At 40.3% G+C, this 26,658-nt stretch overlaps 10 protein-coding genes, 1 long non-coding RNA gene and 1 other non-coding gene across 19 annotated transcripts; 6 read left to right on the forward strand and 6 right to left on the reverse strand.

Annotated features, from left to right (window-relative positions):
* Positions 1-18: 18 nt before the first annotated feature.
* LOC117571855 (uncharacterized) lies at positions 19-1,385 on the reverse strand. Its single transcript, XM_034254250.2, has one exon. It carries the CDS (start codon positions 1,216-1,218, stop codon positions 478-480), a length of 741 nt encoding a protein of 246 aa, XP_034110141.1. The 5' UTR covers positions 1,219-1,385; the 3' UTR covers positions 19-477.
* A 480-nt stretch (positions 1,386-1,865) lies between these two features.
* LOC117571850 (probable ATP-dependent RNA helicase Dbp45A) lies at positions 1,866-3,850 on the forward strand. The gene is made up of 6 exons (XM_034254244.2): positions 1,866-2,005; positions 2,068-2,609; positions 2,668-2,834; positions 2,893-3,251; positions 3,314-3,467; positions 3,527-3,850. The coding sequence occupies exons 1-6, from the start codon at positions 1,930-1,932 to the stop codon at positions 3,828-3,830; spliced, it is 1,602 nt and encodes a 533-aa protein (XP_034110135.1). The 5' UTR covers positions 1,866-1,929; the 3' UTR covers positions 3,831-3,850.
* Positions 3,842-6,288, reverse strand: LOC117571853 (NAD kinase 2, mitochondrial). 3 transcript variants are annotated; one of them, XM_052004998.1, is made up of 6 exons: positions 5,926-6,288; positions 5,423-5,669; positions 4,933-5,158; positions 4,665-4,871; positions 4,197-4,599; positions 3,842-4,132 (listed from the first exon to the last, which is right to left on the reverse strand). In XM_052004998.1, the coding sequence occupies exons 1-6, from the start codon at positions 5,963-5,965 to the stop codon at positions 4,029-4,031; spliced, it is 1,227 nt and encodes a 408-aa protein (XP_051860958.1). In that variant the 5' UTR covers positions 5,966-6,288; the 3' UTR covers positions 3,842-4,028. The 3 variants fall into 3 exon arrangements, with proteins under 3 accessions (XP_051860958.1, XP_051860957.1, XP_034110138.1); XM_052004997.1 differs by having other exon boundaries at positions 4,933-5,161; XM_034254247.2 differs by having other exon boundaries at positions 4,933-5,173.
* Positions 6,289-6,427: 139 nt separating this feature from the next.
* Positions 6,428-8,314, reverse strand: LOC117567453 (putative mediator of RNA polymerase II transcription subunit 26). Of its 2 annotated transcripts, XM_034247466.2 has the most exons (4): positions 8,183-8,312; positions 7,292-8,124; positions 6,814-7,213; positions 6,428-6,741 (listed from the first exon to the last, which is right to left on the reverse strand). In XM_034247466.2, exons 1-4 carry the CDS (start codon positions 8,220-8,222, stop codon positions 6,734-6,736), a joined length of 1,281 nt encoding a protein of 426 aa, XP_034103357.1. In that variant the 5' UTR covers positions 8,223-8,312; the 3' UTR covers positions 6,428-6,733. The 2 variants fall into 2 exon arrangements, with proteins under 2 accessions (XP_034103357.1, XP_034103356.1); XM_034247465.2 differs by having other exon boundaries at positions 6,814-8,124; positions 8,183-8,314.
* On the forward strand, positions 8,255-9,889 carry LOC117567456 (uncharacterized). Of its 3 annotated transcripts, XR_007954954.1 has the most exons (6): positions 8,318-8,332; positions 8,559-8,684; positions 8,947-9,004; positions 9,260-9,311; positions 9,498-9,589; positions 9,655-9,889. It is a non-coding gene; the product is annotated as an uncharacterized LOC117567456 (long non-coding RNA). The 3 variants fall into 3 exon arrangements; XR_007954953.1 differs by lacking the exon at positions 8,318-8,332 and adding an exon at positions 8,255-8,269 and having other exon boundaries at positions 9,498-9,889; XR_007954952.1 differs by having other exon boundaries at positions 9,498-9,889.
* Positions 9,348-9,430, forward strand: LOC117572879 (small nucleolar RNA Me28S-Gm3255). The gene has a single exon (XR_004572612.1). It is a non-coding gene; the product is annotated as a small nucleolar RNA Me28S-Gm3255 (small nucleolar RNA).
* LOC117567454 (cytoplasmic tRNA 2-thiolation protein 1) lies at positions 9,874-11,112 on the reverse strand. Its single transcript, XM_034247467.2, has 3 exons — positions 10,976-11,112; positions 10,764-10,921; positions 9,874-10,708 (listed from the first exon to the last, which is right to left on the reverse strand). Exons 1-3 carry the CDS (start codon positions 11,021-11,023, stop codon positions 9,883-9,885), a joined length of 1,032 nt encoding a protein of 343 aa, XP_034103358.1. The 5' UTR covers positions 11,024-11,112; the 3' UTR covers positions 9,874-9,882.
* A 228-nt stretch (positions 11,113-11,340) lies between these two features.
* LOC117567455 (transmembrane protein 183) lies at positions 11,341-12,492 on the forward strand. Of its 2 annotated transcripts, none has more exons than XM_052004999.1 (2): positions 11,341-11,496; positions 11,581-12,492. In XM_052004999.1, exons 1-2 carry the CDS (start codon positions 11,430-11,432, stop codon positions 12,471-12,473), a joined length of 960 nt encoding a protein of 319 aa, XP_051860959.1. In that variant the 5' UTR covers positions 11,341-11,429; the 3' UTR covers positions 12,474-12,492. The 2 variants fall into 2 exon arrangements, with proteins under 2 accessions (XP_051860959.1, XP_034103359.1); XM_034247468.2 differs by having other exon boundaries at positions 11,342-11,496; positions 11,560-12,492.
* Positions 12,493-12,841: 349 nt separating this feature from the next.
* Positions 12,842-16,450, reverse strand: LOC117567451 (sulfhydryl oxidase 1). Its single transcript, XM_034247464.2, has 2 exons — positions 14,834-16,450; positions 12,842-13,578 (listed from the first exon to the last, which is right to left on the reverse strand). The coding sequence occupies exons 1-2, from the start codon at positions 16,274-16,276 to the stop codon at positions 13,078-13,080; spliced, it is 1,944 nt and encodes a 647-aa protein (XP_034103355.1). The 5' UTR covers positions 16,277-16,450; the 3' UTR covers positions 12,842-13,077.
* A 378-nt stretch (positions 16,451-16,828) lies between these two features.
* Positions 16,829-17,934, forward strand: LOC117567896 (probable palmitoyltransferase ZDHHC24). Its single transcript, XM_034248168.2, has 2 exons — positions 16,829-17,130; positions 17,196-17,934. The coding sequence occupies exons 1-2, from the start codon at positions 16,890-16,892 to the stop codon at positions 17,795-17,797; spliced, it is 843 nt and encodes a 280-aa protein (XP_034104059.1). The 5' UTR covers positions 16,829-16,889; the 3' UTR covers positions 17,798-17,934.
* A 22-nt stretch (positions 17,935-17,956) lies between these two features.
* On the reverse strand, positions 17,957-20,137 carry LOC117567894 (protein PTCD3 homolog, mitochondrial). The gene is made up of 2 exons (XM_034248167.2): positions 19,699-20,137; positions 17,957-19,634 (listed from the first exon to the last, which is right to left on the reverse strand). Exons 1-2 carry the CDS (start codon positions 20,026-20,028, stop codon positions 17,997-17,999), a joined length of 1,968 nt encoding a protein of 655 aa, XP_034104058.1. The 5' UTR covers positions 20,029-20,137; the 3' UTR covers positions 17,957-17,996.
* Positions 20,138-20,450: 313 nt separating this feature from the next.
* On the forward strand, positions 20,451-21,520 carry LOC117567897 (glutathione S-transferase E14). Of its 2 annotated transcripts, none has more exons than XM_034248170.2 (4): positions 20,451-20,672; positions 20,727-20,927; positions 20,988-21,110; positions 21,195-21,374. In XM_034248170.2, the coding sequence occupies exons 1-4, from the start codon at positions 20,529-20,531 to the stop codon at positions 21,225-21,227; spliced, it is 501 nt and encodes a 166-aa protein (XP_034104061.1). In that variant the 5' UTR covers positions 20,451-20,528; the 3' UTR covers positions 21,228-21,374. The 2 variants fall into 2 exon arrangements, with proteins under 2 accessions (XP_034104061.1, XP_034104060.1); XM_034248169.2 differs by having other exon boundaries at positions 20,453-20,672; positions 21,214-21,520.
* The last annotated feature ends 5,138 nt before the right edge of the window (positions 21,521-26,658 follow it).

The raw sequence follows: 26,658 nt of genomic DNA on the forward strand, positions 1-26,658 counted from the left end.
CTAAATGTCATGTTACAATTCAGATTCAAAAGGTTTATTAAGATAAAATATACATCAAGATATATATACATACAAAGTCACGTGCATAGCTTAACATAAAAGAAAGTGAGTTATTTTAAATAATTAACAGATTTGTTGAAACAACAAGAAGCCAGAAAGTGAATTGAAAATATTAAACTTGGAACACATACAACACATATAGATTGCATAGTACTAGTATTTTAAGTATAACAAGCGTTTAAAACATAGTTGATATAAATATATATATATACATATATGTATATATGTTAATATATGTATACATGAATATGTTGGCCAACATATTTAAGTACATAACACTAACAACTTTAATAAACAACAAATTTTCAAGACTTTGATTTCAAATTTGAAATTGTACATATATGTTTTTAAAGCTAAGTGGTAATATTATAAAAATAGTAATCATGCTTTGATGATATTCAGATTCAGAGTGTAAGTCTAGCGTTCGGCCTGTTCCTTGGGTATGACCACCAACACTTCATAAGTGCGAGCACTTACTTCCTGGTCATTGTAAGGCATGTAGAGCACACGATGCGATGGATGCACTTTGCCCAAGATTGTATGGCCCTGATGAACGCCACGACCGGTGTACAAGACTTCACCCAACTCCGAGTAACCCGCCACAAGGGCATTCGTTGGAACCTGACCATTTTGTGACGTCTCCCATTTATATTCGCAATCCGTGAGTATCAACAGGTCCACTATAGAATTGAGTTGACGAGCATGACAACCATGCGATGCAAAGACAGCTCGCGCTTGGGGAACATAGCCACCCGGCAAAAGATCTTCCTGATAATATGCACGAGCCACGTACGTATCGTATCCCTGTGGTGTGGATCCACTTTGAATAGCACCGTCGAGCTCAATCGCAACAGAAGGATCACTTAAATCGATGGGCACCCATTGAATTGGCAAACGTTCCACATCATTATCGTCATTATGAGAGCGCGCAGCGAAATTCAAGTAAATGCGATGTATACGTTGGCGGTGACAAACGGCTCGACATTGTGGACAGGTAGTAGAGCGTCTTAGCCAACGATTCAGACAGCCCAGATGGAAAATATGGCCACACGAACTTGTAGAATATATTATATCGTTTGCATTGTAAAATTCGTTACAAATTGCGCACAAAACATTGAGTGACTCAGCTTCTGTTTCGGGTTCTGACACCACAGACATGTTGTTTGTACTTGCGCCTTGTGTTTTTACTAATTGCAATTTGGCTAAGCTCCGCCCTTTTTATTTGCAAGTTCTATTTCACCAGAAACAATTACTCTACTATGCACACAAGATCACAAAATAGCCGATGAGTGTTTGTGTTATATTCGTTACCACAACTTGAGTTGAAGAATGTCCTATTTTACGTCTTCAAAATATACCGACTGGTAGATGAGAACGAATTTGGCTGCTATGTTGTGTATTTACTAAATACCATTTAGTAGTGCATTGGTAATACCAATTTGGTATAGGTCAGTGACTTTCAACTGAAAATACAAAGTAAATACAAATATTGTTAATTTAAATATGCTTCAATTTGAATGGCAAAAGCCAAGCATTTGTTATTTTTCGCGGACAAAGTCTGAGAGCTAAGAAACGATTCTGACAATTTTAAATGAATTATTGTATATACAGTAGTGTGTCGCGGCTTTACTTAAACAAATATTTTATAATAATCTTTGTTTGTTAACTATGGTTTTGGTTTGATGTTTGTTTTTCCATTTATTTACTAACAGATAATCCACATACTATTGGCTATTTTCCGTTACTTTGTCATAAAAATATACCGATTTTTAGAATTTGCACAAATACTAGTTTATTGATACATTTCTTCAACCTGCGGTCACACTGGTTTTGTGCACGTTGTGTTTATGTTCTGGTTGAGCTCGGAGAATGCAGAGAAAGGAACCGAATCCCTTCATAAAAGTTGGCTTGCGTCCTTGGCTAGCCAAGCAGCTGCTGCGACTAGGTGAGTCGAATATTATTTGGTGCAACAACCATTATGTTATTGAAACGAATTACGAATTACAGGCCTCAAGGGAGCTACACCCATACAAGAAAATTGCATACCAGCGATTTTAGATGGCAAGGATTGCATTGGAGCAGCAAAGACTGGATCTGGCAAAACGTTTGCGTTTGCCTTACCCATTTTGGAGAAACTAAGCGAAGAGCCTGTCAGTCATTTTGCCTTAGTGCTAACGCCCACACATGAACTGGCGTATCAAATATCCGAGCAGTTTCTGGTGGCTGGTCAACCAATGGGTGTCCGAGTTTGCGTTGTCTCTGGCGGCACCGATCAGATGATCGAGAGCCAGAAGCTGATGCAACGACCACACATTGTTGTGGCGATGCCAGGTCGCTTGGCAGATCATCTGACTGGCTGCACTACGTTTTCATTTGATAACTTGAAGTATCTCGTGGTGGATGAAGCGGATCGCATGCTGAATGGTGATTTTGATGAGAGCTTGGCCATCATCGAAAGTTGCCTCCCAAAGACACGTCAGAACTTGTTCTTCTCGGCCACCATGAAGGACTTTATCAAAGAGTCTAGCATATTTCCCATAGCCAAGGATGTAAGTAAACAAATTCACATAAAAAATCGGATTCATTTTAAATATGTTTTTAATGTAGTGCTTAGAATGGTCCCAGGATTCGGATGTGGCCACCGTGGAGACGCTCGATCAACGTTATTTGCTGTGCGCTGATTATGATCGCGATATGGTGCTCATTGAATCTCTACGCAAATATCGCGAACAACATGAACACGCAAATGTTATGATTTTTACAAACACAAAGAAGTAAGTTGAGACATCCATGCATTATAGATTACTTACTTCTTTATCATTACTTCTTTAGGTACTGTCAACTGTTGTCTATGACCTTGGCCAGCATGGAGATTGAGAATGTTTGCTTGCATGGTTTCATGCGGCAAAAGGAACGTGTCGCAGCTTTGAGTCGCTTCAAATCGAATCAAGTGCGCACCCTAATAGCCACAGATGTCGCCGCACGCGGTCTTGACATACCTAGTGTGCAGCTGGTGATCAACCATATGCTGCCACGCACCCCAAAGGAATATATACATCGAGTGGGACGCACTGCACGAGCCGGACGCAATGGATTGGCCATATCGATATTCCGGTTTCCCCGTGATATGGAATTGCTGGCTGCAATCGAGGCCGAGATCAATACAAAGCTAACTGAACATCCCATTGATCGTAAGTGTGAAGAATGTTGGTAAAGAGAGTATAATTCATATTCTATCAATTATGCAATTCAGAGCGCATGGTGGAGCGCATATTCATGCAAGTGAATGTCACAAGACGCGAGTCGGAGATGCAGCTGGATAACAACGATTTTGATGAGCGTGCTCAAAACTACAGACGTAAAACGTGGATAATGGAGGGCAAGGATCCTGACCAAATGGAGGCACTGTAAGTGACTTAAATGATGACTGAAAACATATTAAATACAACTTCAATACTTTTGACAGCTATCGCAAGAAACAAAAGGATAAACTGCGGGAAATACGACGCAAGCGTAAACAACAGCAAGCTGAGTCCGCAGCCAGTGAGGAAACCAAGACAATGTTATTGGATGAGCGTTTTAAGTCTGTGGATAGTGCGCGCTTTGAAAAGAAGTTCAAAAAGCGTTCGACAAAGGAAACAGAAGCTGACGGCAGCAAATCGAAAACGCTAACAAAACAGTTTAAAGCAAAAGCACCAGCCAAGACGACATCGACATCAAAAGTAAAGCAGACTGCGAATGCGAAGCGCAAGGCGAAAGTAAAGAGATAAAATGGTTTAAATAAATTGTGTATATGTATACTTTATTATAACAAAATAACTTTCGAGCTTACACTACTAAGCAGAGTTGCGAAAGAACGCAACATTAAATATGTTTTGTATGTAATTTCAAATGTTCCGACAATGCTTAATCGAAATGCAGCCTTTGGGATTAAGAGCAGGCACTTTGCGTACTTCATGTTCCAAGTTTCAGTCTAAATTAATTGTTAGCAGCGCATCCTCGGGATAGGTTTCCAGCAGCACTTTGGCACCATCGTTAAACGGGTACGAAATGCTGCCATCAATCACTAGATCTGTGAATATAGGTTAAAAACTTAATTTGACAAGTTCTATTGAAGATCTGACGATGTCACTTACTGGCATCAATGCAATGCGACTCGATGAATACGCTCTGCACGAAATCGCGCGATTTGAACGTTTTCGGAGATGGCCAGACACCAACACAGATTTGTTCGCGAATCGAGTAGCAGATACGCGGATCATCAGGAGCAAAGAGCAATCCTTGATTATAACCATGCGCAATACTATCCACATTCTCCAGCATTTCGACCATATCCGGCGAATTTGCATTGGGCAACGATCGCAATAGATCACCAACATCACAGCTGGTGATGCGATTGATGCTTGTGTGCCACGATGTGGATCCTGTTCCAGTGCTCACGCACAAACCAGAGCACTTTGTTTTGTTAACCACATCCTGATGGTTCAGCACCAGCTGCAAATGTGACACTCGCGCCGACAGATTTTCCCCAATAAAAACCTGTTGTGGATGATGATTTAAACTGCTTTGATTCGTCTTGGTTAGCTTATTTCTAAGCAGCTTACCTCGTTGAGTGCCAGATAGGGAAGCACTCGTTTCATTTTGGCCTTGTATTTGGCAGACATTTGCTTATCGAGCAGTTCCGGCGATGTTGTCACCTGTTCCATTTTGACAGCCGTGTGGCGAAACAAATCCGTTGACTCAGGAATTGTGCCATTGCTGCCCAGGAGCGTGGTGCGAATGCGCGAGCGATGTATCCACTTGAAGTCACCCTAAAAAAGTTATTTAATATTATTAATTTGCACTATTTATACTATTATATAGTACACTCACGTTCTTGATGCGCTCGACCGCCTCGGCGGGATTCTCAGAGTACTGTTTGGGCAACATGAGGCGACCCTCTGAGTGCTTGGGGTCCGAATTGAATCCCACTATTGGCGTCTTCTGCTGACTGAGCGCAAACAATGGACTGGCCCGATTGGCCGAGAGCAGAAAGGTGCCATCGCCACCAACAGGCACGATGACATCTGCCCAGCTCATGACATCCTTGCTCAGAGAGCTTCTAAATTCAAGTCTGCTTGTTTATTAAAGTCCAACAGCGGACGGGGCACAAGGTGAGTAGTGAATGGAGGAGGGAGAAATCAGGATGTTGACATTTAACGACGATGACAATACACCAGAGGACATAGACACAATAAAGCCAACAGACAAAACAAACAGACGTTAGAAATAGTATACAATTGTAATCAATATCAAGATCATCAATATAGCAAGGCCAGGATTGCAAACAAAGGCATCAAAACAATTGCGTCAATTCACTCACCTGCTGGACATTTTAACCTCGCATCCCACATTCTCAAAGCTCTGCACAATGCGACGCTCAAAGTCCTTGTGGAGATTGTGCAAATAGAGCAGCATTTCAACGTCGGTGCCCCGATCGCGCAGCTTCTGATCCAATTGTTCCCGCGACAGTTGCGGATGACGCAGTTGCTCGACCTCATAACGCGAGAGTTTCGTGACGACCAGCGCACGCTTTAGCTCGAAATTCGCGGGTGCAAAGTTGGAATATTCTGTTGAATTGAGAATGAATTAATAATGCAACTGACAATTCCTGACAATAACGAATGCTTAGCAAAGCCAACACAATCTTACATGTGCTTCACATGGCAAAGCTGATAACAAAAAACGGAAATCGCAAACACAAAGATGACGAGAAAGTAAACAACAGAAAAGCACTTCAGAGGCGATTGCCCCAAAAATGAAATTGCGCTCTATAAAAATGATCAAAAATACCATACAAATGCAATGTAATCTTTTCTTTCTTACCTTTGGCAATTTGTTTTAGCAATTGCTTCGTTTTCAACATGCTGAGCAACAATTATGTATATATTTTGGTTTTCACGTATTTGATAAGTTCTTTATTGAAATTCTTAAAATTCGTATATAAATTCAAATTATTATAATTTTATGAAAAGGAAATAAATTTATACATATGTTTTGATTTTCTTATGTTTTGTTTGTTTTGGTTTCATACATTCGAATTAAATGTACATTTAAATTGTTGATTAGACTGCTATCAATTTATCCACACCACAACACACAAAACTGCAAATATTATCCGTTGGCATTAAACATATTTTTGTTTGGTAATATAACGTCCACGTTCTTAGGCTTAATTAGATTAACTGATTGATTGTTATTTCGTATTTTAGGTTTCGCCGTCACATTTAATTCTCGGGTACGAAAAAGTTTGCTTTTAGTCGTCATTTATCGTCGTTTGTTTCTATTTTTGTTCGCTTTCGCTTCACCACATCCATCTATCTTTCTCTTTCTGTCAGTGTTCGTTCTTTCTTGTTGTGCATTGCTGATAAGCGGCACGGCCTTTTCTTATCAGCCAAAAATAATAAAAATTAAAACAAAAACACAAATACTTCTCTCCACAGTTTTCAGTGTATGTGTGCTGCTGTTCACAGCGATTGAACCGGCAATTGCTGCTGCTTCTTATTCTACGATTATTCACATGGCTTAAGTGTGGCCATATCTGCTAAAAGAAACATTTTGATCGTTATAACTTAAAGTTAATAATAGTTGGCCCTTTTCGAATTTTTGTTAACGCCATCATCTTGATGATCCATTATTTATCTGTTTAACCAAATGGGAATTATTATATTTAGGTAAATCAAAATTTTAAAATAAAATCAAAACAACAATTACCTTTATTAATGAGCTTGTCTGCTGAATGTTGTTCCGTTGTCCTTAGCAACATGATTGCATTTTTGGCCACTGTCATGTTTGCAAAGGTGTTTCTGTCCATATTCACCAAGTCGGCTAAGCGCAAAGAATTATTAGGTACGAATCTGGTTTGGGTATTGCCATTTGTTTGCTCACGAATATTACCCAAAGCAAAATCATTCGCTGTGCGAGCTTGATATTGAGGGCCCAAGCGATTTTGCATATTATTATTGGAAATTTGATTGGCTGGATTCATCAACGAATTCAACAAATTCGAATTTTCAAAGTTGCGTTCAATAATCAATGAACTATAAAACGGATTATCATTAACAGGGTTGAAACGCACCAAATTTGGCATCTCTCTAGTAGTTTGCAGTGAATTCTGAAATGCATTGCTCGAATTAATTGATATCTGTTGTTGCGGATTATATCCATTATTATAGTTTGAATTTGAACGCACCAAATTTGGCATCTCTCTAGAAGCTTGTAGTGAATGTTGCAAATCATTGCTCGAATTAATGGATATCTGTTGTTGCGGATTATATCCATTATTATAGTTTGAATTATTCATGTTGCTATTGAACATGTTTGGATTATAGTTCGCATTGTTATTATTATCATAATTGCCACTATTTATGTTAAAGTTGGCATTATTATTATTATAGTTGTTGTTATGGTTAAATGCATTTGAAAGGCCTCCATTGTAATTGTCAATATTGTGATTGTTGAATAATGCATTCGATCCGTTGCGCATTAGGAACTGTTCGCGATGATTTTTGGTTCCCAATCGCTGTTGAACAGGAATCCTGTTGCGATTATTATTGTTAAAAGGCACAAACCGTTTACTTTTTCGTTGTTTAGCACGAAGATTTCCGCCTCCATCTGTTTCGTTGAGATCTATAGAAGCCGCACCAGGCGGTCTATTCATATTATTGGTGGCTTGGCCTCGCTGCTGACCAGATCCAACAGATGCTTCAGACGTTGCTGGAGTGGTACTTTGCTCAGTATTCTTTTGGCTATTGTCGTCTTCGTATAATTGATTAAATTCATTGGTCTCGTAGTCAATTTGATTATTAGTCGAGTCCTGAATTGACGAATCAAACTCATCATCGATCGATGTGGTCTGCTCTAATTCCAATTCGTCGTCATCACCATCGTCTTCATCGTTTGCTGCGTCATTATCCTTATAGGATTGCAAATGAGCTGCCTGTCGTTTTTTTGTTTGCCCAGAACAGCCCGGATAGATTTTGGGAATTTCCGGCTTGGGAACCACAAAATGATCGTAATATTCATCTGTTAAATAAATGCATTATATACAAATAACTATGTTTTTTCATTAATTTACTTTTACCTAAATTCATAGACACAGCAGCAGTGTTGAACGAAGTCATTGTAACACATTCAGTAAATTTAACAATGCAAGCAGCGCGGATTTACAGTTAGCAAATGCAATATCAGCTGAGAGAAAAAGCGGTTTCTTTAAGCTATTTTATTTGTCGTGGTGTGGCCATAAGATATCTAAAATATACCATTTAGCGGAGTGTAAAACATTCGAAAATACAGAAAATCCATTAATTGGATAAAGATAATTACAATGTGCAAATAAAGAATTTAAATTAATTTATATTTAAAAATAATTTAATTATTCTTAATTATTTATTTATTGTTTGCTCCGCACAGTTTCATGAATACTGGCCAGGCTTCTATTATATTCGATTTCTTTGCAGAGTTGCAATCTGTTCATCAGTTTAAGATGGAGTAATCGATGCAAGAAGCACAGCTAGCTTCACTTGATTCCGCCACTTTATTTCTGACTGCAGAAAGCGCGATACGTGCTATGAAGATTTAAAAATGTAAGTATCTGGTAAAGTTAAAGTAAAAATTAAGTAAATTGTAAATTGTGATTGCAGCACATATAACTGTGATTAGTGTATGATCTGCCTATTTGCAGAACTTAATGTTGCAAGATCAAATCATAGTGCAAGACAGCATTCCCTTTAACCGGCTATAATTTACATTCTAGTCACGTGGTTTTTGGGACTGTGTTTTGTTCTAGACAACTATAAACCTACAAATTTGATTCATGCATTAAATTATATTGTTTTCTGTTTTTAGGTGAAATACCAACAAATTGGCTTGTTTTAACAGGCGTGTTAAAAAAATTGAAAATTGTGTAAGTGTAAATTAAAACTTATTAGTTAAATTTTCATTTGCGAACACGAGTCGCTGGTGTAAAGAAAATCTCCACTTTAGCTAGTGCTTTTTATTTGTTCGCAGAACAATGTTCTTCGCCCAAGCATAACCCAAATTTGTCTTGCCAGAAATTTGCGGTGCATATTTTTTTTGTGAAGTCGACATTAAAACATTTCAAAGCTTCGAAGTGCTTTCAACATTTATTATTTTACTAATAAACTGTTTTGTTTTGCAGAGAATGAAACAAATGCTTCAATGGATTTGATTGATGATGGCAACAAAAAGAGGTGAGATTTTATATATTTATTTTAATTTTGGAGTGCTTTTATCTGATGATATTTTACATTTCTGACACCTCATATGAACCGCTGTGATTCATTTCAATTGTAATTAATTTACTGAAGTTGCTATTATAACAGCAAACTCTCATGATTTATTATTGGTTTCTAATGAAGGTTTTTCCTTTTTTGTAGGTTAAAAATGTTCATCGTGTGACATTTCATTTCCTTGGCCGCCATTTTGGGTTTCCTCACTCGACTGTGTCGGAAATAATGCCTAGAATTAGGTTAGTGTTCACATTTCTCAACATTCCCGATTCTACAATATGATGAAATCATAAACCATTCACAGACGCCATATAAAGGCGAAGCGTTGACAAACTCCTCCAATATTCTTTTGGAGATAGCGAGTCTTGCCTAGCTGGTTATGGACCATGGTTAAAAACTTGGCACTGACTGCTTTCATTTATTACAAATTGGTTTCGATTTTATCAAGAGTACTAATGCTTTGTATTCTCTTGTTTACAGGTGTTCCGTTGAATAAATGATAAAAAGATCTTCAATAAAACACTTTTTTAAATCAAAAATCGTTTTTTACTAGATTTGCACGCTCCCTGAGCGCAAGTTCTTGATTCTGTTTAGCTATCATGCGGTCACCCTTTGATTTCTTGCCAATGCCCAGCTTGGGTAACCCGCGATTCAGACCCTCGAGCAGCACACATGCTTTGCACGGCTGTTGTGACGACACAAAGCCGCAGCGTTCGCAGATGCCACGCACAGGCTTCTTAACCGTATCTTTGAAGCGCAGCTGTTCTCCCGAGTAAATTATGTCCATAATAACCGAGGGGCGCACCTTCTCCAGATCTTTGAGGAAAGCACGCGCATGGCCGCGATACGCATTTGGTGCGAAAACGCATTCGGTGGAAAAGTAGACCAATTTCTTATAGTGTGCGTACATGACGATTTCCTTCTCATAGCTATATTTCAATGGCTTGACGCGTGAAATTGAATCCTCACCACCGCCAGTTCTGATGTCCGTGCAGCGACGCAATCGTGCAGTGTCGCCGCGCAGAATATTCATTAGCACCGTTTCCGCAATGTCGTCGGCATTGTGGCCGGTGGCAATGCTGTCGACAGCCAACAGTTTTGCCCCACGATCCAAAGCTTGACGACGAAATACGCCACAGAACGTACAGTTGTTAGATCGTCCGATTTGGGCCACAATGCGATCCATTGTCCAGCCATAAAGCTCCTCGTAGGAAAGAATCTTAAGGGGCATTTTGTAATCATCTCTATTTTGTTTGACCGTCTCTAAACTGTCGTCACGATATCCCGTAATTCCCTCGTCAATAGAGAGCAGCACCAGGTCGAGGCCATAATCGTGTCTTTCGTTGAGCAGCTTTAATCTGTATTATTATATATTAGTTAATCAGTTGACAGTAGCTAAAATGCGTAACTTACACATGTGCCAACACTGTTGAATCCTTGCCACCGCTTGCAGCAACAGCAACCTTCTCTCCTCGACGAAATAGATTGCTTGATATGATGGTGTGATGAATTTCAGCTTCGAATGCAGCAAAGAAGCAATCTTTGCAGAGTGCGTCACCAGTTTTGGGACGCTTAATATGGAATTTATTAATATTTGTAGTTGATAGTAATTGGAATTAACTCACTTTTAAAGTGGCCCGGTTGCCACATTTCGCTTTACACTCGATGGGCATTTTCCGCAGCTGCTTAAATATTAAATTGTTTACAAATAAAGAGCATGCTGTTTGTTATCGATAAATAATAATTCAGTGTTGCTAAATGTCATATAGTACTTGCAACATGGGTTGTGTTGTAAAATTTAATATCAACAGGTGCTCCCAAGTCGCTTGATATTTAATGTAACGAAATTATATGAATTAATTTTTTGATGACAAAATGTGTATTTTTAGTAAGAATTTACACAGCATTTTGAAACTGATTTTTTTTTTTAGCAAAACGATTAAATATTTATCGTTTTTATTAAGCTTTACAATACTGTTAACGTATAGCAAGTGTTAAACGCAATTCAACAACACTGCCGCTACTACAATAATAAATAACAGATTCGAATGTGACAAAAACTAAAATTAATTAGAAGTGATGAGTTTAGATGATGATAGCGCGGAATATATACATCAGAAACTATACCGCAGCAAGGGGAAATGTGGTAATGTCAAATTAGATGTCAGTTCATATTAAATTTTCAATAATAACAATGATTATAACACAGCAATCTACGCTCGTCAAACAGATGTTTACGTTGAACCTAAACTAAAATCCAGCACAAATGCAAGGATACCGGCTGCAACAATGGCTGGAAGTTCAAATGCCATAGATATTGGCGCTGAACACGATGTTTGGTTTCACATTGCCATGCGTCTAGATCCGGAGGATGTGCAGACATTTGGTCTGGTCTGCAAACAGTTTGCCCAAATGGTGAACTCTCGAGTATTCTGGCGTAACATGTATAGACGCTACTGCCTGAAGAGTGGGTCATCCAAGGCCTGGAACTTGCAGCTTCCTGCCCAGCTGCAGTTGGAGCAAACACGCAATTGTGATATGAAAACCTTGCGCTCTCTCGTAACCGAAGCGTTTTTCTATTGCTATCGGCCGTTGAAGGAGCGATTGGAACTGGGTTACAGCTTGGACTGGTTATTGCAACGGTCATTTGTGTCCTGCACCCAGAACAAGTATCCATGCTTGTGGATTGTATGTTATACTCTGAGTAATCAGCAATCCAATCACATTCAATTCCGACACGGAGAGCAAGAAGTGAAGGCCACAAATGATGAAATTGAAGTGGTCAATGATTGGGAAGCTCTTGCGAATGATGAAGCTAATTCTTCACTCCCGAGCTATAATTATGAGCATCGCCACGAAGGTGTTGTTCTCTTAATAGTCCTGTGTCGCCAATATATGCCTCTTCCGCTGCAGCTGCTCTACAATCAGCAGCAGTCGCGATTCCGTGTCAAAGCGACCCGTGAAATGCTCTGCACGGATATGAGAGCAAAGAACCTTGAACTGGACTTTGTGGACGATAATAATAGTAATAGTAAATTGAGTGTGACTGTGAAATACTCGCGTATAGAAAAATACAAGGTTTTGCCCTGGTGGCATCCGGATTTTAAAAAGTTTTTTAAATAAAACTGTTTCCAAGTACAAATCGGTTGTTTGTTACAATAAGTTGTTAAGTTACAATAAGTTGGGACACTTATCATAGCACATATTTCAAACGGTGCTTATCGAAGACACTAACTGGTTGTAGCTTTCAAAAGTATTTCAAAATGCAACAGGTTAGAATTCTGTTAACAATTAATGTCACTCAAAATGCCGTTTTAATGTCCAACGTGATGTTATCTTGAGTGTGTGGGAACATGTTGAACAGATGTTGTACATGAGTATGAACTACTGGTAACAAAACATTTCTTTTGACTCGTAGATACACAATTGATAATGGTATTTATCTGCCCTATCTTTGATCAGCTGGCAATAAATAATCAAAACGCAAGGTGTGGAAAACGAAGGTACATATCGATACGTAATTTTTATAAAAGCGAATGCAATTTTATAGATTACAACTGGAAGATTATTGATATATACACTTTGATCTTAAATATAACTGTGGGCTACATACAAAAAACATTCAGAAGTGCTTTCGATATACATATAAAAATTCCGATCACTTTTGGTGTCCGCGTCTTTTAAATGGAGTGCATTGTCCTCCCCTGAGTTTGATAACGATTAAAATTTACACCTTGCCAAGCATATCGTGTCCATAGGGCTTCTTGCGATAACCACCTTTGAAGGCAAATAGCTTGAAGGCCACCACCATCATGATAATGCAGAAGGCATATAGAAACATGCCCATTCGCATGTCCATGTCAGAGAAGACGTTTGCGATTTGGCGTTTTTGCCGCATCGTATCCAGGGTCTCATGCAGCAGCTCCTCTCGCTGCACGCCGTAGCGACTTACAAACTCCGGATTATGGATGTTTTTCAGGAAACTCAAAACAGCATCCTTGTTCCAAGTAATGTCCGCATTGGATTTCGATGCAGTTGAGGTTGTTGTTGCATTGCGACGACATTGCGCACAGCTGCTTGCACTGGGGAACTGCACTTTGAGGAATTGCGGATCCTCGGTGGCATCGCCGGCCAGGCGCTGATTGACCTCATTATGGGCTTCCCACAGCCACAGCACGGCTTCGTCCTTTGATGTCACATTCCAGATTTTGCGTCGCGACGCCATTGCCTATAATTACGAGAGAATTAAAATATATATTCGATACTCACAAGCTATCTCAATAGCGCTTAAGTTATTTAAACAGCTGCTATTAAAGACAATAAATGAATGGAGGGCGTAGTTTGTGTACTCTAGACAAATCGACCCAAAGCAGTCATTTTTAATGGTAGGCTGTCGATTTTTGTTGCATAACGAAAATCGCAGTGGAAATATTTTTTGAACAATTTCACAACGCATAGATCACAGAATATAGTCAATATCATTACGGAAACGTGACTGGTCAATTAAACTTATTTATCAGCATAATACTTGTTATTCTTGCATTATTATTGGGTCTTTGACCTCTCATAAGAATGAAAGTTCTGTATTATGCATTCGCTTAATCTGCAACAAAGTTCAAGAAACATCTGCTTAAACAGCGACCTAACTGGGTTACGTATTCATAACGTAGTAATTTTGGGGTGTTGGAAATTACCTACTGAAAGAATTATTATACGTTTTTTATTTTGGGGATCAACTTCCCTCAGATAATTGCAAGAAAATAAATGTATAAATTTGACTATTGTTAGAGTCGTGTAATCGCCTTTATTTGCCATAAATATTAGATAATATGTATTTCAGCAGTTGGAAAAATGTATTTCTGGTTAATTGAAAAGTCGTGACTAAGCATTTAATTTAAAGCAAATGAATAGTAGATAAATGAGCATGATCATTTGAGGTCTACTAGTCTTTATACCCAATAAATACTGATAACAAGGGTAGTGCGGAGCAATGCAAGTTAGAAAATCCTAAACTTCTCTTGCCTTATCTATCTAAATATAAATTTTTTATGTTGTGATGAAAAAAACCCAAAAGGTAGAGCAAGGAGGTTGAAATTTGTAGATTTTTTTTGCTTTCATCGGGTCAAATTAAAAGCGGAAAGTTTGCGGGTAATGGAAATAATTAGATTAGCTATGGTGTTCGAGGAAATATATTACTAAAAATGATCACTCGCTCTTGTTATATGACTCAATGATATACAAAAACAACGAAACAAAGTCGTGATCAACATGACCCTATAGTTAGAGCTATGGTAATAACTAAATATTTGAAATGAATGTGTACAATAACACTCCGACTTTTCATCAAAACAACTTGGGGGTTGAGAGTGATGATCTCATTAAGTGAAAGCGCCTACTACAAATAATAGCCACTAATCCACATCATTACCACGTAGTCGTCGTTAAATTATATCTATAGTTGTCTGTGTGCTGCGATGACTCACCTGAAAGTGTTCGCTGCAATCGGTGCAGCCAAAGAAGTTCTTGATGTAGCCATGCATAGCCTGCAGGACCTCCAGTGGATCCTGTGCCGCTTCGTTCTTCGCTGCCTGTACGCTCATAAAGTGGAAGAGCGTCCACAGCGAGCAGCTGTAGCCACGCAAATGCGGACTGGAGCCAATGCATCCAACAAAGTGGGTGGCCGAGTAGATGGGCGCCAGTTTGGCCTCCAGACGCTGCAGCTCCTGTTCGAAAGATTTGCCTGGCAGCTGCTGATTGAACTGCACCACGTAATCTTTCAGCTTGGACACAAGCTGCCGTCCATTGGTGCCCAGGGGATTATAGCGCTGAAGCACAGTCAGGAATCGTTGCAATGCCAGCAAACGTTCGCCTCCAATCTCATTCACCTTGGGTACCTCGTTGTGCAGTATAGTGCGTATGGCCATCTCCAGATCGGCCTGGTAAATAAGGTGTTTGTTGCGACGCACCTCCTTGATAATGTCGTTGAGGGCTCCACTCTTTGCCGTGGTGCTCGCCTGCTGTTGGTGATCGTCTGCTGCTAAAAGCTCAAGTCGCGGCGCGAAATTTAGTGCAGTAAGCGCCGTCTCAATGGTCTTGGAATAGACCTCGCTAGTGGGTGCAGTCGGCAAAAGGGTCTTAGCAACGCCCTTGCGGTCCACGAGGGCGATCACATCCTTTGAGGTGTCCAGTTTGTATTTGGCAGCAACGGCAGCCTCGTTGAAACGACGCACCTGGACCACAGGCCATTGCAGCAAGAAGAGCGCTGTTTGAATGGCCAGCGTTGAGTTCTCCGGCTCATGGATCAGGGCAACAAACTGTCGTTGGCTGTTCACGCCCTCGAATAGTGAGACTTCGGCATCGATGACTGGGGTGAAGTTGGGCCACAAAGTGTTATTAACCGTTTGATTTTCGGCAGCCACTAAGCCGGCCAACAAATTGCGTATTTCCTCGGGTTTTTGTGACTCAATTTTGTGACCGTATTGCTGATCATTGGGGTGGAATCCGGGTGGCATATAACGCAAAGTTGGATAGCCCATCACTTCGTAGGTGCGACAGATGCCGTTGTTTTCTTCAGCGGCACAGTCAATTGCACTTACAATGACCACATCATGCCAAGCGTGCAATTGCTGCGCCAACTCCTTATACGTGGGCGCAAAGCGTCTACAATGTCCGCAATACGTGTTGTAGAATTCGACGAGTGAACCGTGATTTTGTTCCAGCACCGTTTCATTGAAATTACCCACCGTCAACTTGACCACCTTATCTTGATCGTCATAGAGGCCAAGTGTTTCGTCCGCCGGCTCGGACCTTTTGTTGACAAGAGCTTCGAATCTGCTGAGGGGAACGCCAGCTGTAACCAGTTGTTCCACTGTGAGCATTGCGCCCACAAGAATTGAAAGTGCCAGCTGCGCACCTGGTCGCGTCATTGTTACTGCTAGTTTCGCTTCTAGCTACGCTCGTTCAGAGGTGTTCAGAGTGCAATGCAGTGAGAACGACTGATATGATATTACTACCTAACCATTTGGAATGTTTTATGGTTTCAATAACTTTTGATTAGCTGCTGTGGCGTTCAATATACTCTTTTGCTCTCTCTTTTTGTTCTGCCTCTGCTTCTTCTTTTCTTCTGCCAATTTACTCACTCAGCAGCAGCAATGAGCAATGTCTATGAACGCGAATCACAGTGACTCAATGTTAACGGCTGGCTACTATTCTCCCATTGTTGATCTATTGCATAAAATTTATGTTTATATATTATGACGTTAGTTGCATAATTATCAGCAATGCAAAATTAAAATAAAATAAACATTTATGGGCTTAAATTAATTTTTAATTTTGCTCAAATACAACAAAACAGTGACTCGATTTCTCGGCGTAATTGAGAGTTGAGCATCTCCGAAGGCTGCATTTGATGCGATATACCATATTCAATGTTATCGATAGCCGCTCGATACACTCTACATTTGTTTATTGACAAGTTTGCTTTTGCAAACACAAAAAAAATTCAGAATATTAAAAAATTGTATTTTTTGTGTAGTTTAAATGATTTTACGTCCATTGAGTAAGGCTTTTAAGCCTCCATCCACATCAGATGCAGCCTGCATATTGCTTGTAGCTGTCTTTGTGCCCCTTACCTACATTTTTCACGTCACTGTTGTGATGCCGGAGCTGCATGTTGTGGGAGGATTGTGGTATACGTTGGTATGGCTAGCGGCGCTGTTCGTGTTGTTTAACATCACGTCGAATCTGCTAGCCTGTATGCTTGTGGATACCACCATTAAAAGCAAGTGCATGACCAAATACTTAGTTAAGTGTTCCTAATTTAATCAGACTCTTTATCTTGTGCAGAGGAAATACTTAAGCCCCCTTTGGAGCCGGAACTTCTGCGTCAGTGGCACATGTGCGATGCTTGCCAGGCACTGGTGCCGCCGCGCACCTGGCACTGTGACGTCTGCGATGTGTGCATTATCAAGCGGGATCATCATTGCCGCTTCTCCGGCTGCTGCATCGGACATCACAATTATCGCTATTTCTTCTATTTTCTGGTCTACATGTGCATTGGCGCCGGTTTTGTAGTGATCAATGCCAGCATTTATCTGTGGTATCTGCACGCGGATTACTATTGGCGGCCTTATACGGTTATTGCCTTATTTGTGCCTGCTCTGAGTTTTACCTTGTTTGCGAGCTGGGAAAATTTTTACTTGTTTTTGTACGAACTCAATATTCTGGCATTTGGCATCTCGTTGTTGATGCTGATTTATCACTTCCCCATATTTAAGCGTGGCGCAGTGATGAAGCAACGCAACAGCACCAAACATGATCTTGGCCTGCGCGCCAATGCCGAAATGGTGCTGGGCAAGCGTATGCATTTGACCTGGCTGTCACCATTTCTGCGCAGTGATTTGCCACACGATGGCATTAATTGGATACCTGGATCAAAAGCAGAATGAATCTCTTAGCATTTTGAATCTAGTCAACAAATAATCTCTCACCTCATAGCTCGAATTTTTTTCACAGTTCCAATAATAGTGATTGCAACACGTTTTAGTAGAATTAAGTAATTTATATTACTTGCATTTATTTCAATTTCGTATTTATTGCAATTATACAACGACATTAACAACTCTCATATATGTACAGCTCACGGACTTATTTATCTAGGAAACCATCGCCAACCAGCGATTTCAGCTTGGCCAAATGCACTTCACTCAACGTGAACCCCTCGTTGATGCGCTGAGCCAGCGTCGTCGCCTCCATGTTATTCTCCACAGCATACTGCAGCGTAGCCAGCGCTTGGCTGGGAGCCTTGTTCTTAACAGTGGCCTCCACGTATTCGAGCAATGCACTTTCAGCTGGCGTGCCGGGAATGCGATGCTGCTGCTTGTCAATGTAGGAGAATACTTCGCTGGCTTTATCGAAGCTGCTGCTATCACCGCGTACTATCAGTGTTAGAATGTCACCCAGCATGTGGCCGGTAAAGGAGACTTTGCGTACTCGCTTCGACGACTCTTCGATCTTGTTGTACATGTCGATAGCCACCTTTGCGCATTGTTCGGGCAACTGCTGTTGGCCAGGCGCATCTGCATTGGGACGATTATCGACCATGATGCGCAGCAATAAGAGCAAGAGGCTTTCGCGATGGGTGTGGTCGAATATTACCATATCGGACCAGATCCGGGGTATGTGCTCAACGGCGGCATTGATCTCCAAGGCTCGCAGTATCTCCTCCATGATGCCTGGCTCGGGTATATAGATGTTCGGCACCAGCAGATCGTATGTGCGCATGAAATCTTCAATGGTTTCGGTCTGGCATAAGAGTGCCAAATAATTGCGATAGTAAATGGATTCTTTGAAGGAGTCGCCAACCAAGTCATAGTTGTTGCCTGTGTGCAGCAGTTCATCCACCTTCTTGGCCAGCGCTTTATCGTGCAAATGATTGCGACACACGTCCATGGCCGTGGCAAAGAAATATGTGTCCCGTTGATGTTCGATCTTGAAGTTCTTGCCAGCAATTTCATTCAGAATATCCACGATGACGTGCGAAACTGGAGCACGCTCGCGACAGAATATAATCAGTAAAAAGTAATAAGTGCCTAGACTAGGAACCACACCCAGTTGCTTAAATTCCGATAGTATCTTCAGGGCAGAGCTGCGAGCCAATTTAAAGTTGCCAAAAGAACTGATGCACTGCAGCGCGGCGTTAAGAGTGCCCAGATTGGGACGCAATTGTTGCTCGGCCATTTGCTGCATCAGATCATTGCACAGCTGCCAACGTTGATCGGCTGTTTCTTTCAAAAAACTGATAATCTGGATGATAGAATTGTAGGTATTGGTGTCCAGTTGTATCCGCTTTTCGTTAGCTTCCTGTAACAGTGCATATGCTCGCTCGCACTGCAGATACTTAGCCATGCCACGGATGAGAGCTGCATAGGGCTGCGGTGTCTTTGGCTCCAGGGCAGCATACAGTTTCTCGGCCAGATCACCATCCTTCCAGGTTTTACCGTGACGTTCACGACGCCGGCTATTCTCACTGAACCAACGTTCCTCCAAGAAATCCTCCGGCAACGGCTCCTGATTGTTGTAGAAACAAACAAGCTCCAGTAGGCTTTGCTTTAGTTCATCACTGACCTCGATGCCCTTCTGCTCCAACAGATTAAACACCAACACAGCATCCGTTAGTTCACCTTGTGCAATTATCTGCTGCAGCGAGCTGGCATCCACTTCCGATTCTTCAGTGTAAACCATGCGGGGAGCAAATTTCTCTATGGGTGGTTGTGCTTCTTGATGCTACAGTGTCAATCATATAATAGTTAATTGTATGTGATCAATTTAGTATATTTAACGTACTTACCAAAAATAACTCGCGATGCTCTTCTTTAATCCAGCTAGCAGCTTTACGCCCCGCCTCCTTCGATAGCGTATAAGCTCGCTTGGCCACATTTGACATAGGTATCAGAAAAGGATCATCGTGGTATTTGTAATGCGGCGCGGTCGGATCGCGTCCCACAGTGCTGGCCAATGCCTGCAATAAATCTGTGGGGGAGCGTTCAATGCGATTGGGAATTTCAATGTGCTCTTCTGCAGCCGGTGTTGTGGTTGTGTAATGTGTCCCATTGCCACTTGTAATGTGCCGCACAAGACTTGACTTGGGCAACAGGCGGAACTGACGCGTTAGATACATTGTAAGCGATTTTAATTATAAATCTGCCTATTTTCAGTTAAAATAAAGTATTTTTTAATTTATAAATAAAACGTTGCTTAAGATGTGTTACAGCCAGTGTGACCGAGGCCAAGAAGTGAACCAATGTCTAACATTAATGGTCACACCTCAAACAGCTGATTTGTTATCGTCGATAAAAGGTGGCGGTTAGCCAATTAAATACTTAACGAAAGTTGCATTCCCCTTAACTATTTATTTAAATTTGAAATTAACTGACAAATAAATTGGTTTAGTTTTGTCTTTGTATATCTTTAAATTGTTGAGATAATTATACAAATTGGTTATAAAGGTTATTTTGAATAGTAATTTTTGTTATATTCTGACGTGCAACTTACTACGCAGCAATACTTCCCCGGATCTAGCTTATCTCACCTTTTGATATTGCTGGCGTCTCAGTTGCTCGTTTGCACTGCGGGTGATCGTTTGTTGAGCTGCCTGTCATTTTTACCTGCTTCGGAAAAATGCCGAAACCGATCTTGTACTATGATGATCGCAGTCCGCCGGTGCGCAGCTGTCTGATGTTAATTAAAATGCTGAAGATCGACATTGAGCTGCGATTTATTGATTTATTCCGGGGGGAACAGTTCGGAAAAGAGTTCTTGGCGGTAAGTAATTCAAATCTATGCCAAGCTGGAAATAGTTATTTTCTGTGCCAACAGCTGAATCCGCAGCATAGTGTGCCAACGCTGGTACATGATGAGCTTGTGCTCACTGACAGCCATGTGATACTGATATATCTGGTGGAACAGTTTGACGCAGACGGCACTCTCTGGCCAAAGGATTACTTGGCGCGGATGAAGGTGTTGAATCGCCTGTTCTTCGAGTGCTCCTTTCTATTTCGCCGTGACAGTGATTTAATGGTAGTAGTATTAATTATAAGCTATACACTCTCCTACTGATACTCTTACCACATCATCTAGTCGGAAATCGTGCGCAAGGAGTTTGCTAATGTTGATGTGGCCTACCACGAACGCAAGCTCTGCGAGGCATATGGCATCATGGAGCAGTATCTGGCCGAGCAACAGTATATGGCTGCTGACCAGGTAATGTGTGGCGTGTGGAAGAAAGCAAAACCACAAAATCTGAATCCATTCTCTCGTTCTCTATGCGCGTTTAATTGAGTTTAGCGTTACGCTTTGGTTTCAGCTGACGCTCGCTGATATATCCATTGTGACCACACTCAGCACAGTGAATCTCATGTTTCCCGTCGCGACAGCGGAGGCACAACGTTGGCCGCGATTGCAGCGTTGGTTCGCCACAATGCAGCAATTGGATGCCTATGATGAGAATCGCATTGGCTTGGAAAAGCTCCGTCAAATTGTGGAGCAAATGGGCAAATTTGAGTTTCCCAAGCAGGAACTGGATAAGACTGCTTAACCAAATATGATTGTAATTTCTGCTGGTGAAAAGGATATTAATATACTTCTGGAATACAACATAAAAAACACCGCTAATTATATTCTAAAACAGTTGTGCTTGCGGTATGAGCCACCTTAATTAGCATACAACTGAACGAGTGAACTTGAAGCCTGTTGTTGATTTCGAGGGTTACGCGTTTCGGTTTCGTTTTGTGTTTGCACTCGAAATGTTGGCTAAATATTTGTTTTGGACCGCGTACGCTTTGAGGACTGACGACAGCATGTCATGCCTAATGGCCATATCGAGTGCGCAAAATTTGAGTAGGGTAATCCTTGAAGTACTCCTACAGGCCGCTAATTACACGCACCCCACGCGAGTACTCCGCGAATTCGCTTGTGGTCATTCATAAACATCGCACCCAAATCAAACACAGTTTAGCGCATGTACATTATATAAATAGCTTTCCGAGAACATGACTTTGCCCGTTTCCTAATCCTTTTCTATGATACAAGCAGCCATCCCAGCAGCAGGTGTTGCAGCTGCTGCTAGAAGATGACATTTCTCTGAAGCAACAGTGCAACAAGCCACACACACATTGTATATGCATCTTCGTTGGACACGCAGAAAACTTTGGTCAACAAGTTTTTCAATTTATCTGCCCCATCGCGATGACCGAGCGTGTTTAGACTTTAGTTGCATGACGGTTTAGCTTTGCTTTAGCTGTAAATAGCAATGGGCAGCTGGAACATCAGCTCACACAATGGCACATCCGGCTTAGTTACATAAACATTATAGTATGCTCTTACATATACGGCTTTGCAGATACATACAACAAATGGCGGAGGAAGTACTAAATATGTCATGGGGAGCTGGCAATGCATGTACGCTGTTTACTTTAACTATAAACAAATATTATTAGTTTTCTCATGTAAGTGGTATAGCAAAGTTAGTGCCATGCATATGTGCAGTTAAAGAACGGAGACATGTCGAAAGCTACTTTAACTAGACCCAAATGTGTGCTGTGTTATTGTTAACAACTTAAATGTACTTTGAACTTTATTAACTTTTACACATATGAATTTCAAACTCCCTGGCTAACAATTATTATAATTAACTAACTAATTATCTCCTTCTGCTTGCCAAATTTTCAACTAATTTGCATAACATACTTTTCGGGGGCATTTTCATTTAATTTGCAACTGCGCTCGAAAGTATGCACTATTTATTTGCATTGAGTTTGAATGCGAATGAGGATTTCCTATTATTAATAATGCAAGGGTTTAAAATGATAATATAATTTTATTAATTGCCGCATGACGGGATATAAGCAAATTATAACTGTTTCGCTTTTCGTACGGAACTCGATTAAATTTTAAACCGGCGAATGCAATTTTTTGTGGGCGAACAGCGACCACAATGCAATTCATGTTGAACATAAACAACTTCGAATCGAATGCGGCAAAACTGAATATAGCGAATATTTAATTGGCTTTAATAAATATATAAAAATTACGCAATTTTCATTTGTTTTTTTTTTGTTTGTAGTAGAAATACGATGCCATTGTTAGCACAGAATTCCAAAAGGAAAGGTGATGCCAAACAAATGCCTAAAAGTAGGCAACACCTTTTTTCTTGTCAAGAGGTGCCATAATTAAGAGCATAATGAGTGTAAATTAGCAGGACTGCTCAAAAATTAGAAGTCGGGCACCCTCGACACGTAAATCGAGTTATAATGACAAACGACATCAGAAACACAGCAACAGCTTTTGTTACCCTCTTCAAAGTTTGAAGCGGAGAGGGCAACATGAGCCTAATGCTAAAAAATACATTTTGCAAATTGATTTACCGAGAATGTTGCTTTGAAGTTTCTTGAAACAATTCATAGCGTTAGCACCCTCACGTTTTACTGTACCACATTTACCGACTTCTCTTTTAGCTGGTTGCGAGTTGTGCCAGCAAAATCGTATTATGTGCTTCGGCTACATAGAAGGCCCAGCTGCTGTCTTTAAAGTGTTAGTCAGGAAATTCAATTAGGCGATCCACACTCGCGACAGGCGGGAAACGATGCGAGTGTCGAAAAGAAATATTGCTAAAGTTTATGGCCAACTCAAGACAGACAACGATTTCTGGTCAAGCATTCCATCATCACTTTAAGCAACACATTTCATCTTGATTTTATTTGGGTCAGGCAAGTTTTTCCCCTTTACCAACTACAACCACTGGACTTTAGTTGCCTTGTGGGCAATAAATTGAAACTCAGCCGGAGCTGAATTATTGATTAAAGAGCCTTTCAACTTTCTACTTTTGGGCCAATTATTACCTGAACCTTTTTTTTTGTATTTTTTTGATATTTGCTTTTTTACTAATTTTTATCTTCTTCAAGCTTGAATGACTGCCAATATTATACATTGGTTGGAAGCCAACCTTTTTGATTTGGTCGAGTTTCTTTGGCTGGGAATTTGAAATTGAGGTTTGTGTTATTAAATAACTTCAGTAACAGCAATCGAACATCTTTCACTTAGTCGAACTTAAATTAATTGAGTGTTTTGCGGTCAGACGTACTGAAAACATTTGCAAAAAATGCTGAGCAAAACTGCAAACAATTAAAATTTAAGTAAATAAACGAATTGCAAAGTTTATGTATATTCTCAGAAAAGAGAAAGGGTAAACATAAATGAATATGGTTGCTTCTTTTGCCTTGGGGTAGCTCATTTAGACGTTTGCTCATTAAATTATAATTGTTGATGGGAAATAACGAAGCAATTTTAACGAACGAGAGTCGAGAAGAAGATTGCTTTGAAAAGTTATAAATATCCATTTCGCAGCTATTCCTGTTGTCTATGATTTAACATTGACCAACGGGTCGTATACTCGATGCGAGATATTTATTTTTATAGCGAAATGACGACATTGAGGCGAGATTTTCCAATTAAATGTTAAGGCAGCAGCCGTCGACTGTTGTTTAAATAAATAATGTGTTTATTTTTAGAACGCTGTCTGCGTTGGGATGGAGCAAAACTATTTTGCCACATTTCATTTTCAAGTGTCGTTAATGTGGTTTGTTTACGTCTTTCAAATCCTTTTTTTTCTATTCCTAGATGGTGCTAAAAGTCAAGTGCGAACAGTTATGCAGCCGCAGTAGTAGAAGCAGCAGCATCAGCAGCAATGTTTGACTTTATTTCCGTTTCCGGGCTGTAAAACAACGGAAATACGAAGCAAAGTCCTTTAAACAATAGCCACAAGTGGAAATGCCCAAACAAAATAGCCAAAGCAACGGCAACTCGAACGACGTCGACGATGCCGGAGGCTACAGCAAAAGGAACTCACAATTCGCAACTCCCCCTTGAGTAAACGCATTGATCCCATTTTCGCTTGACTTCATTTAAGGGATATGAGTTGGCATTTGAAACACACTACTTGCCGGAGTACATTGCTTGCGTCATTGCTTTTGAATGCACACACATTGAACTAAAGTAAAAGTTTGCATTTTGTAAACATTTTATGGCTGAAAACATTTAGCAGAGCATTTGCAGTGCGTGGCTCATTCGCCTTTGCTGTTTTCGCTCGCAATTTGGCCATTTTCATTTTCTAGAACGTGGCCTTTGTTGCGTTTTTATGTTGATTTATGTGAAAATAATCCTGCCGCATTTAGCATTGGAGTGCCAGACGTCCTCTGGGGTCATGTTAAGCTTCTCTTTGAGGTTGTCTTTCGTCTCCCTTATGAGTCTTGAAGTGTTTGCCCAGCCGACTGCAAATCAAATTTAGCAAGCAAACAGGAAATTCGAAAGTGTTGAAGTGGCTAACTTGGCATTTAGGCCTCAAAAGAAGTTGACTGAGCCGAGGCTGAGACTGAGACTCGACAATGAGAGAGCGGATTTGCCAGATTTAAAAACATTTAAACGATTTTCAATTAATTCAATTCGAGCGCACGCACATTCCACATTTTGCAACTTATCTGTTATTCATTATTAATCGAATTCCGCTGTTCACTTAAATTATTTGAAAACTGTTGGTTGGAATTTAAGGCAAAAGCAATTGCATTTATAATAATGTAATTGTAATCATAATTTGTGCGCATCTGCGGGCCATTCATTTCATGCTCGTTCTTGCCTCCACCGTTCCTCTGTTGGTCGGTTCCATAAAGTGCCGACAGGCGAATTTAATTCACTTAAATGTAAAATGACAGTGGACTGGCTATTTGTAATACCAAAATTTTTGTTAATTAAAAAATTACTGCCTTCGGGGGCAGCTTTAGCTACTACACTGTCCGCTAGCTTCGCCTTCGCCACACAGTGCCTTTAAAAATAAACGAACACGCCATTCCGACAGAATGTGTGAACAACAAATGTGAGCAAAACGCAAAAAAACATCGTCGTCGTCAGGTTTTCCCACTGCGGCAGCAGCGGGCCTGGAAAATCTCAAACGCTGACGCAGCGAAACTATTTCAGTTGACTTTTCCACCTGTTCAATGTGTGCGCTGTGGATGGCACAGCGTGATCTATAAATAGACTCAACCCAGAGCACAATTTGTTGAACGCTCTGCGCCTTATACGCGTATGCTTCGATGGTTATCGAAATTGTATCCGCTCTAGCAAAAAACTTATCGCCTCTACTTCGCAGTCGACGTCGAAGTCGACGTCGTTTGCTGCCATCTTCATCGTCATCGACATTGCCGGCACACTCAACGTAACAAGGTCATTCGTGAAAGATATTTTTCTCCATCTTCTTTCACGCCATGTTGATGCTGTCTTTGGCTTTATCCAAATGAATGTAATTTCTGTGTTCGTGTTGTTATTATAAATAAAATATTACATTTAGTAAGGGCATGAATTTCGATTGCCTCGGCAACAAAAAAATTAGAAATCTCTCTGTGGCAGACAAGCGTCAGAAGCAGTCTTGTTTTTTCTCGAATACACTATAAAAGAGTATATTCAATATGACATGTTTTTTATATTACAAATTTGCAATAAATATCAGCAATTTAAATAATTTTATTAAACAAGTTATTTGAAGTAATTTGAATTCCCAAATTCCCATTTTTAATTTAATATCTTTGATAAGAGTATTTCACAGCCAGCAATATTCTAAAAGTTAAAATATGTTTTCTTGTTCACTTTGTCATTTGCCATAATTTAAATTTGTTGCCTGCCCTAAAGCGATTTTCAATAACGAAGTGCGTATAAATTAATTTAATTGCCTGGACATAAAAATTACTTTGACCTTGTGTATCTC

This window comes from Drosophila albomicans, chromosome 3 (genome assembly GCF_009650485.2).
Source record: "Drosophila albomicans strain 15112-1751.03 chromosome 3, ASM965048v2, whole genome shotgun sequence".
Classification (NCBI taxonomy): Eukaryota; Metazoa; Arthropoda; class Insecta; order Diptera; family Drosophilidae; genus Drosophila; species Drosophila albomicans.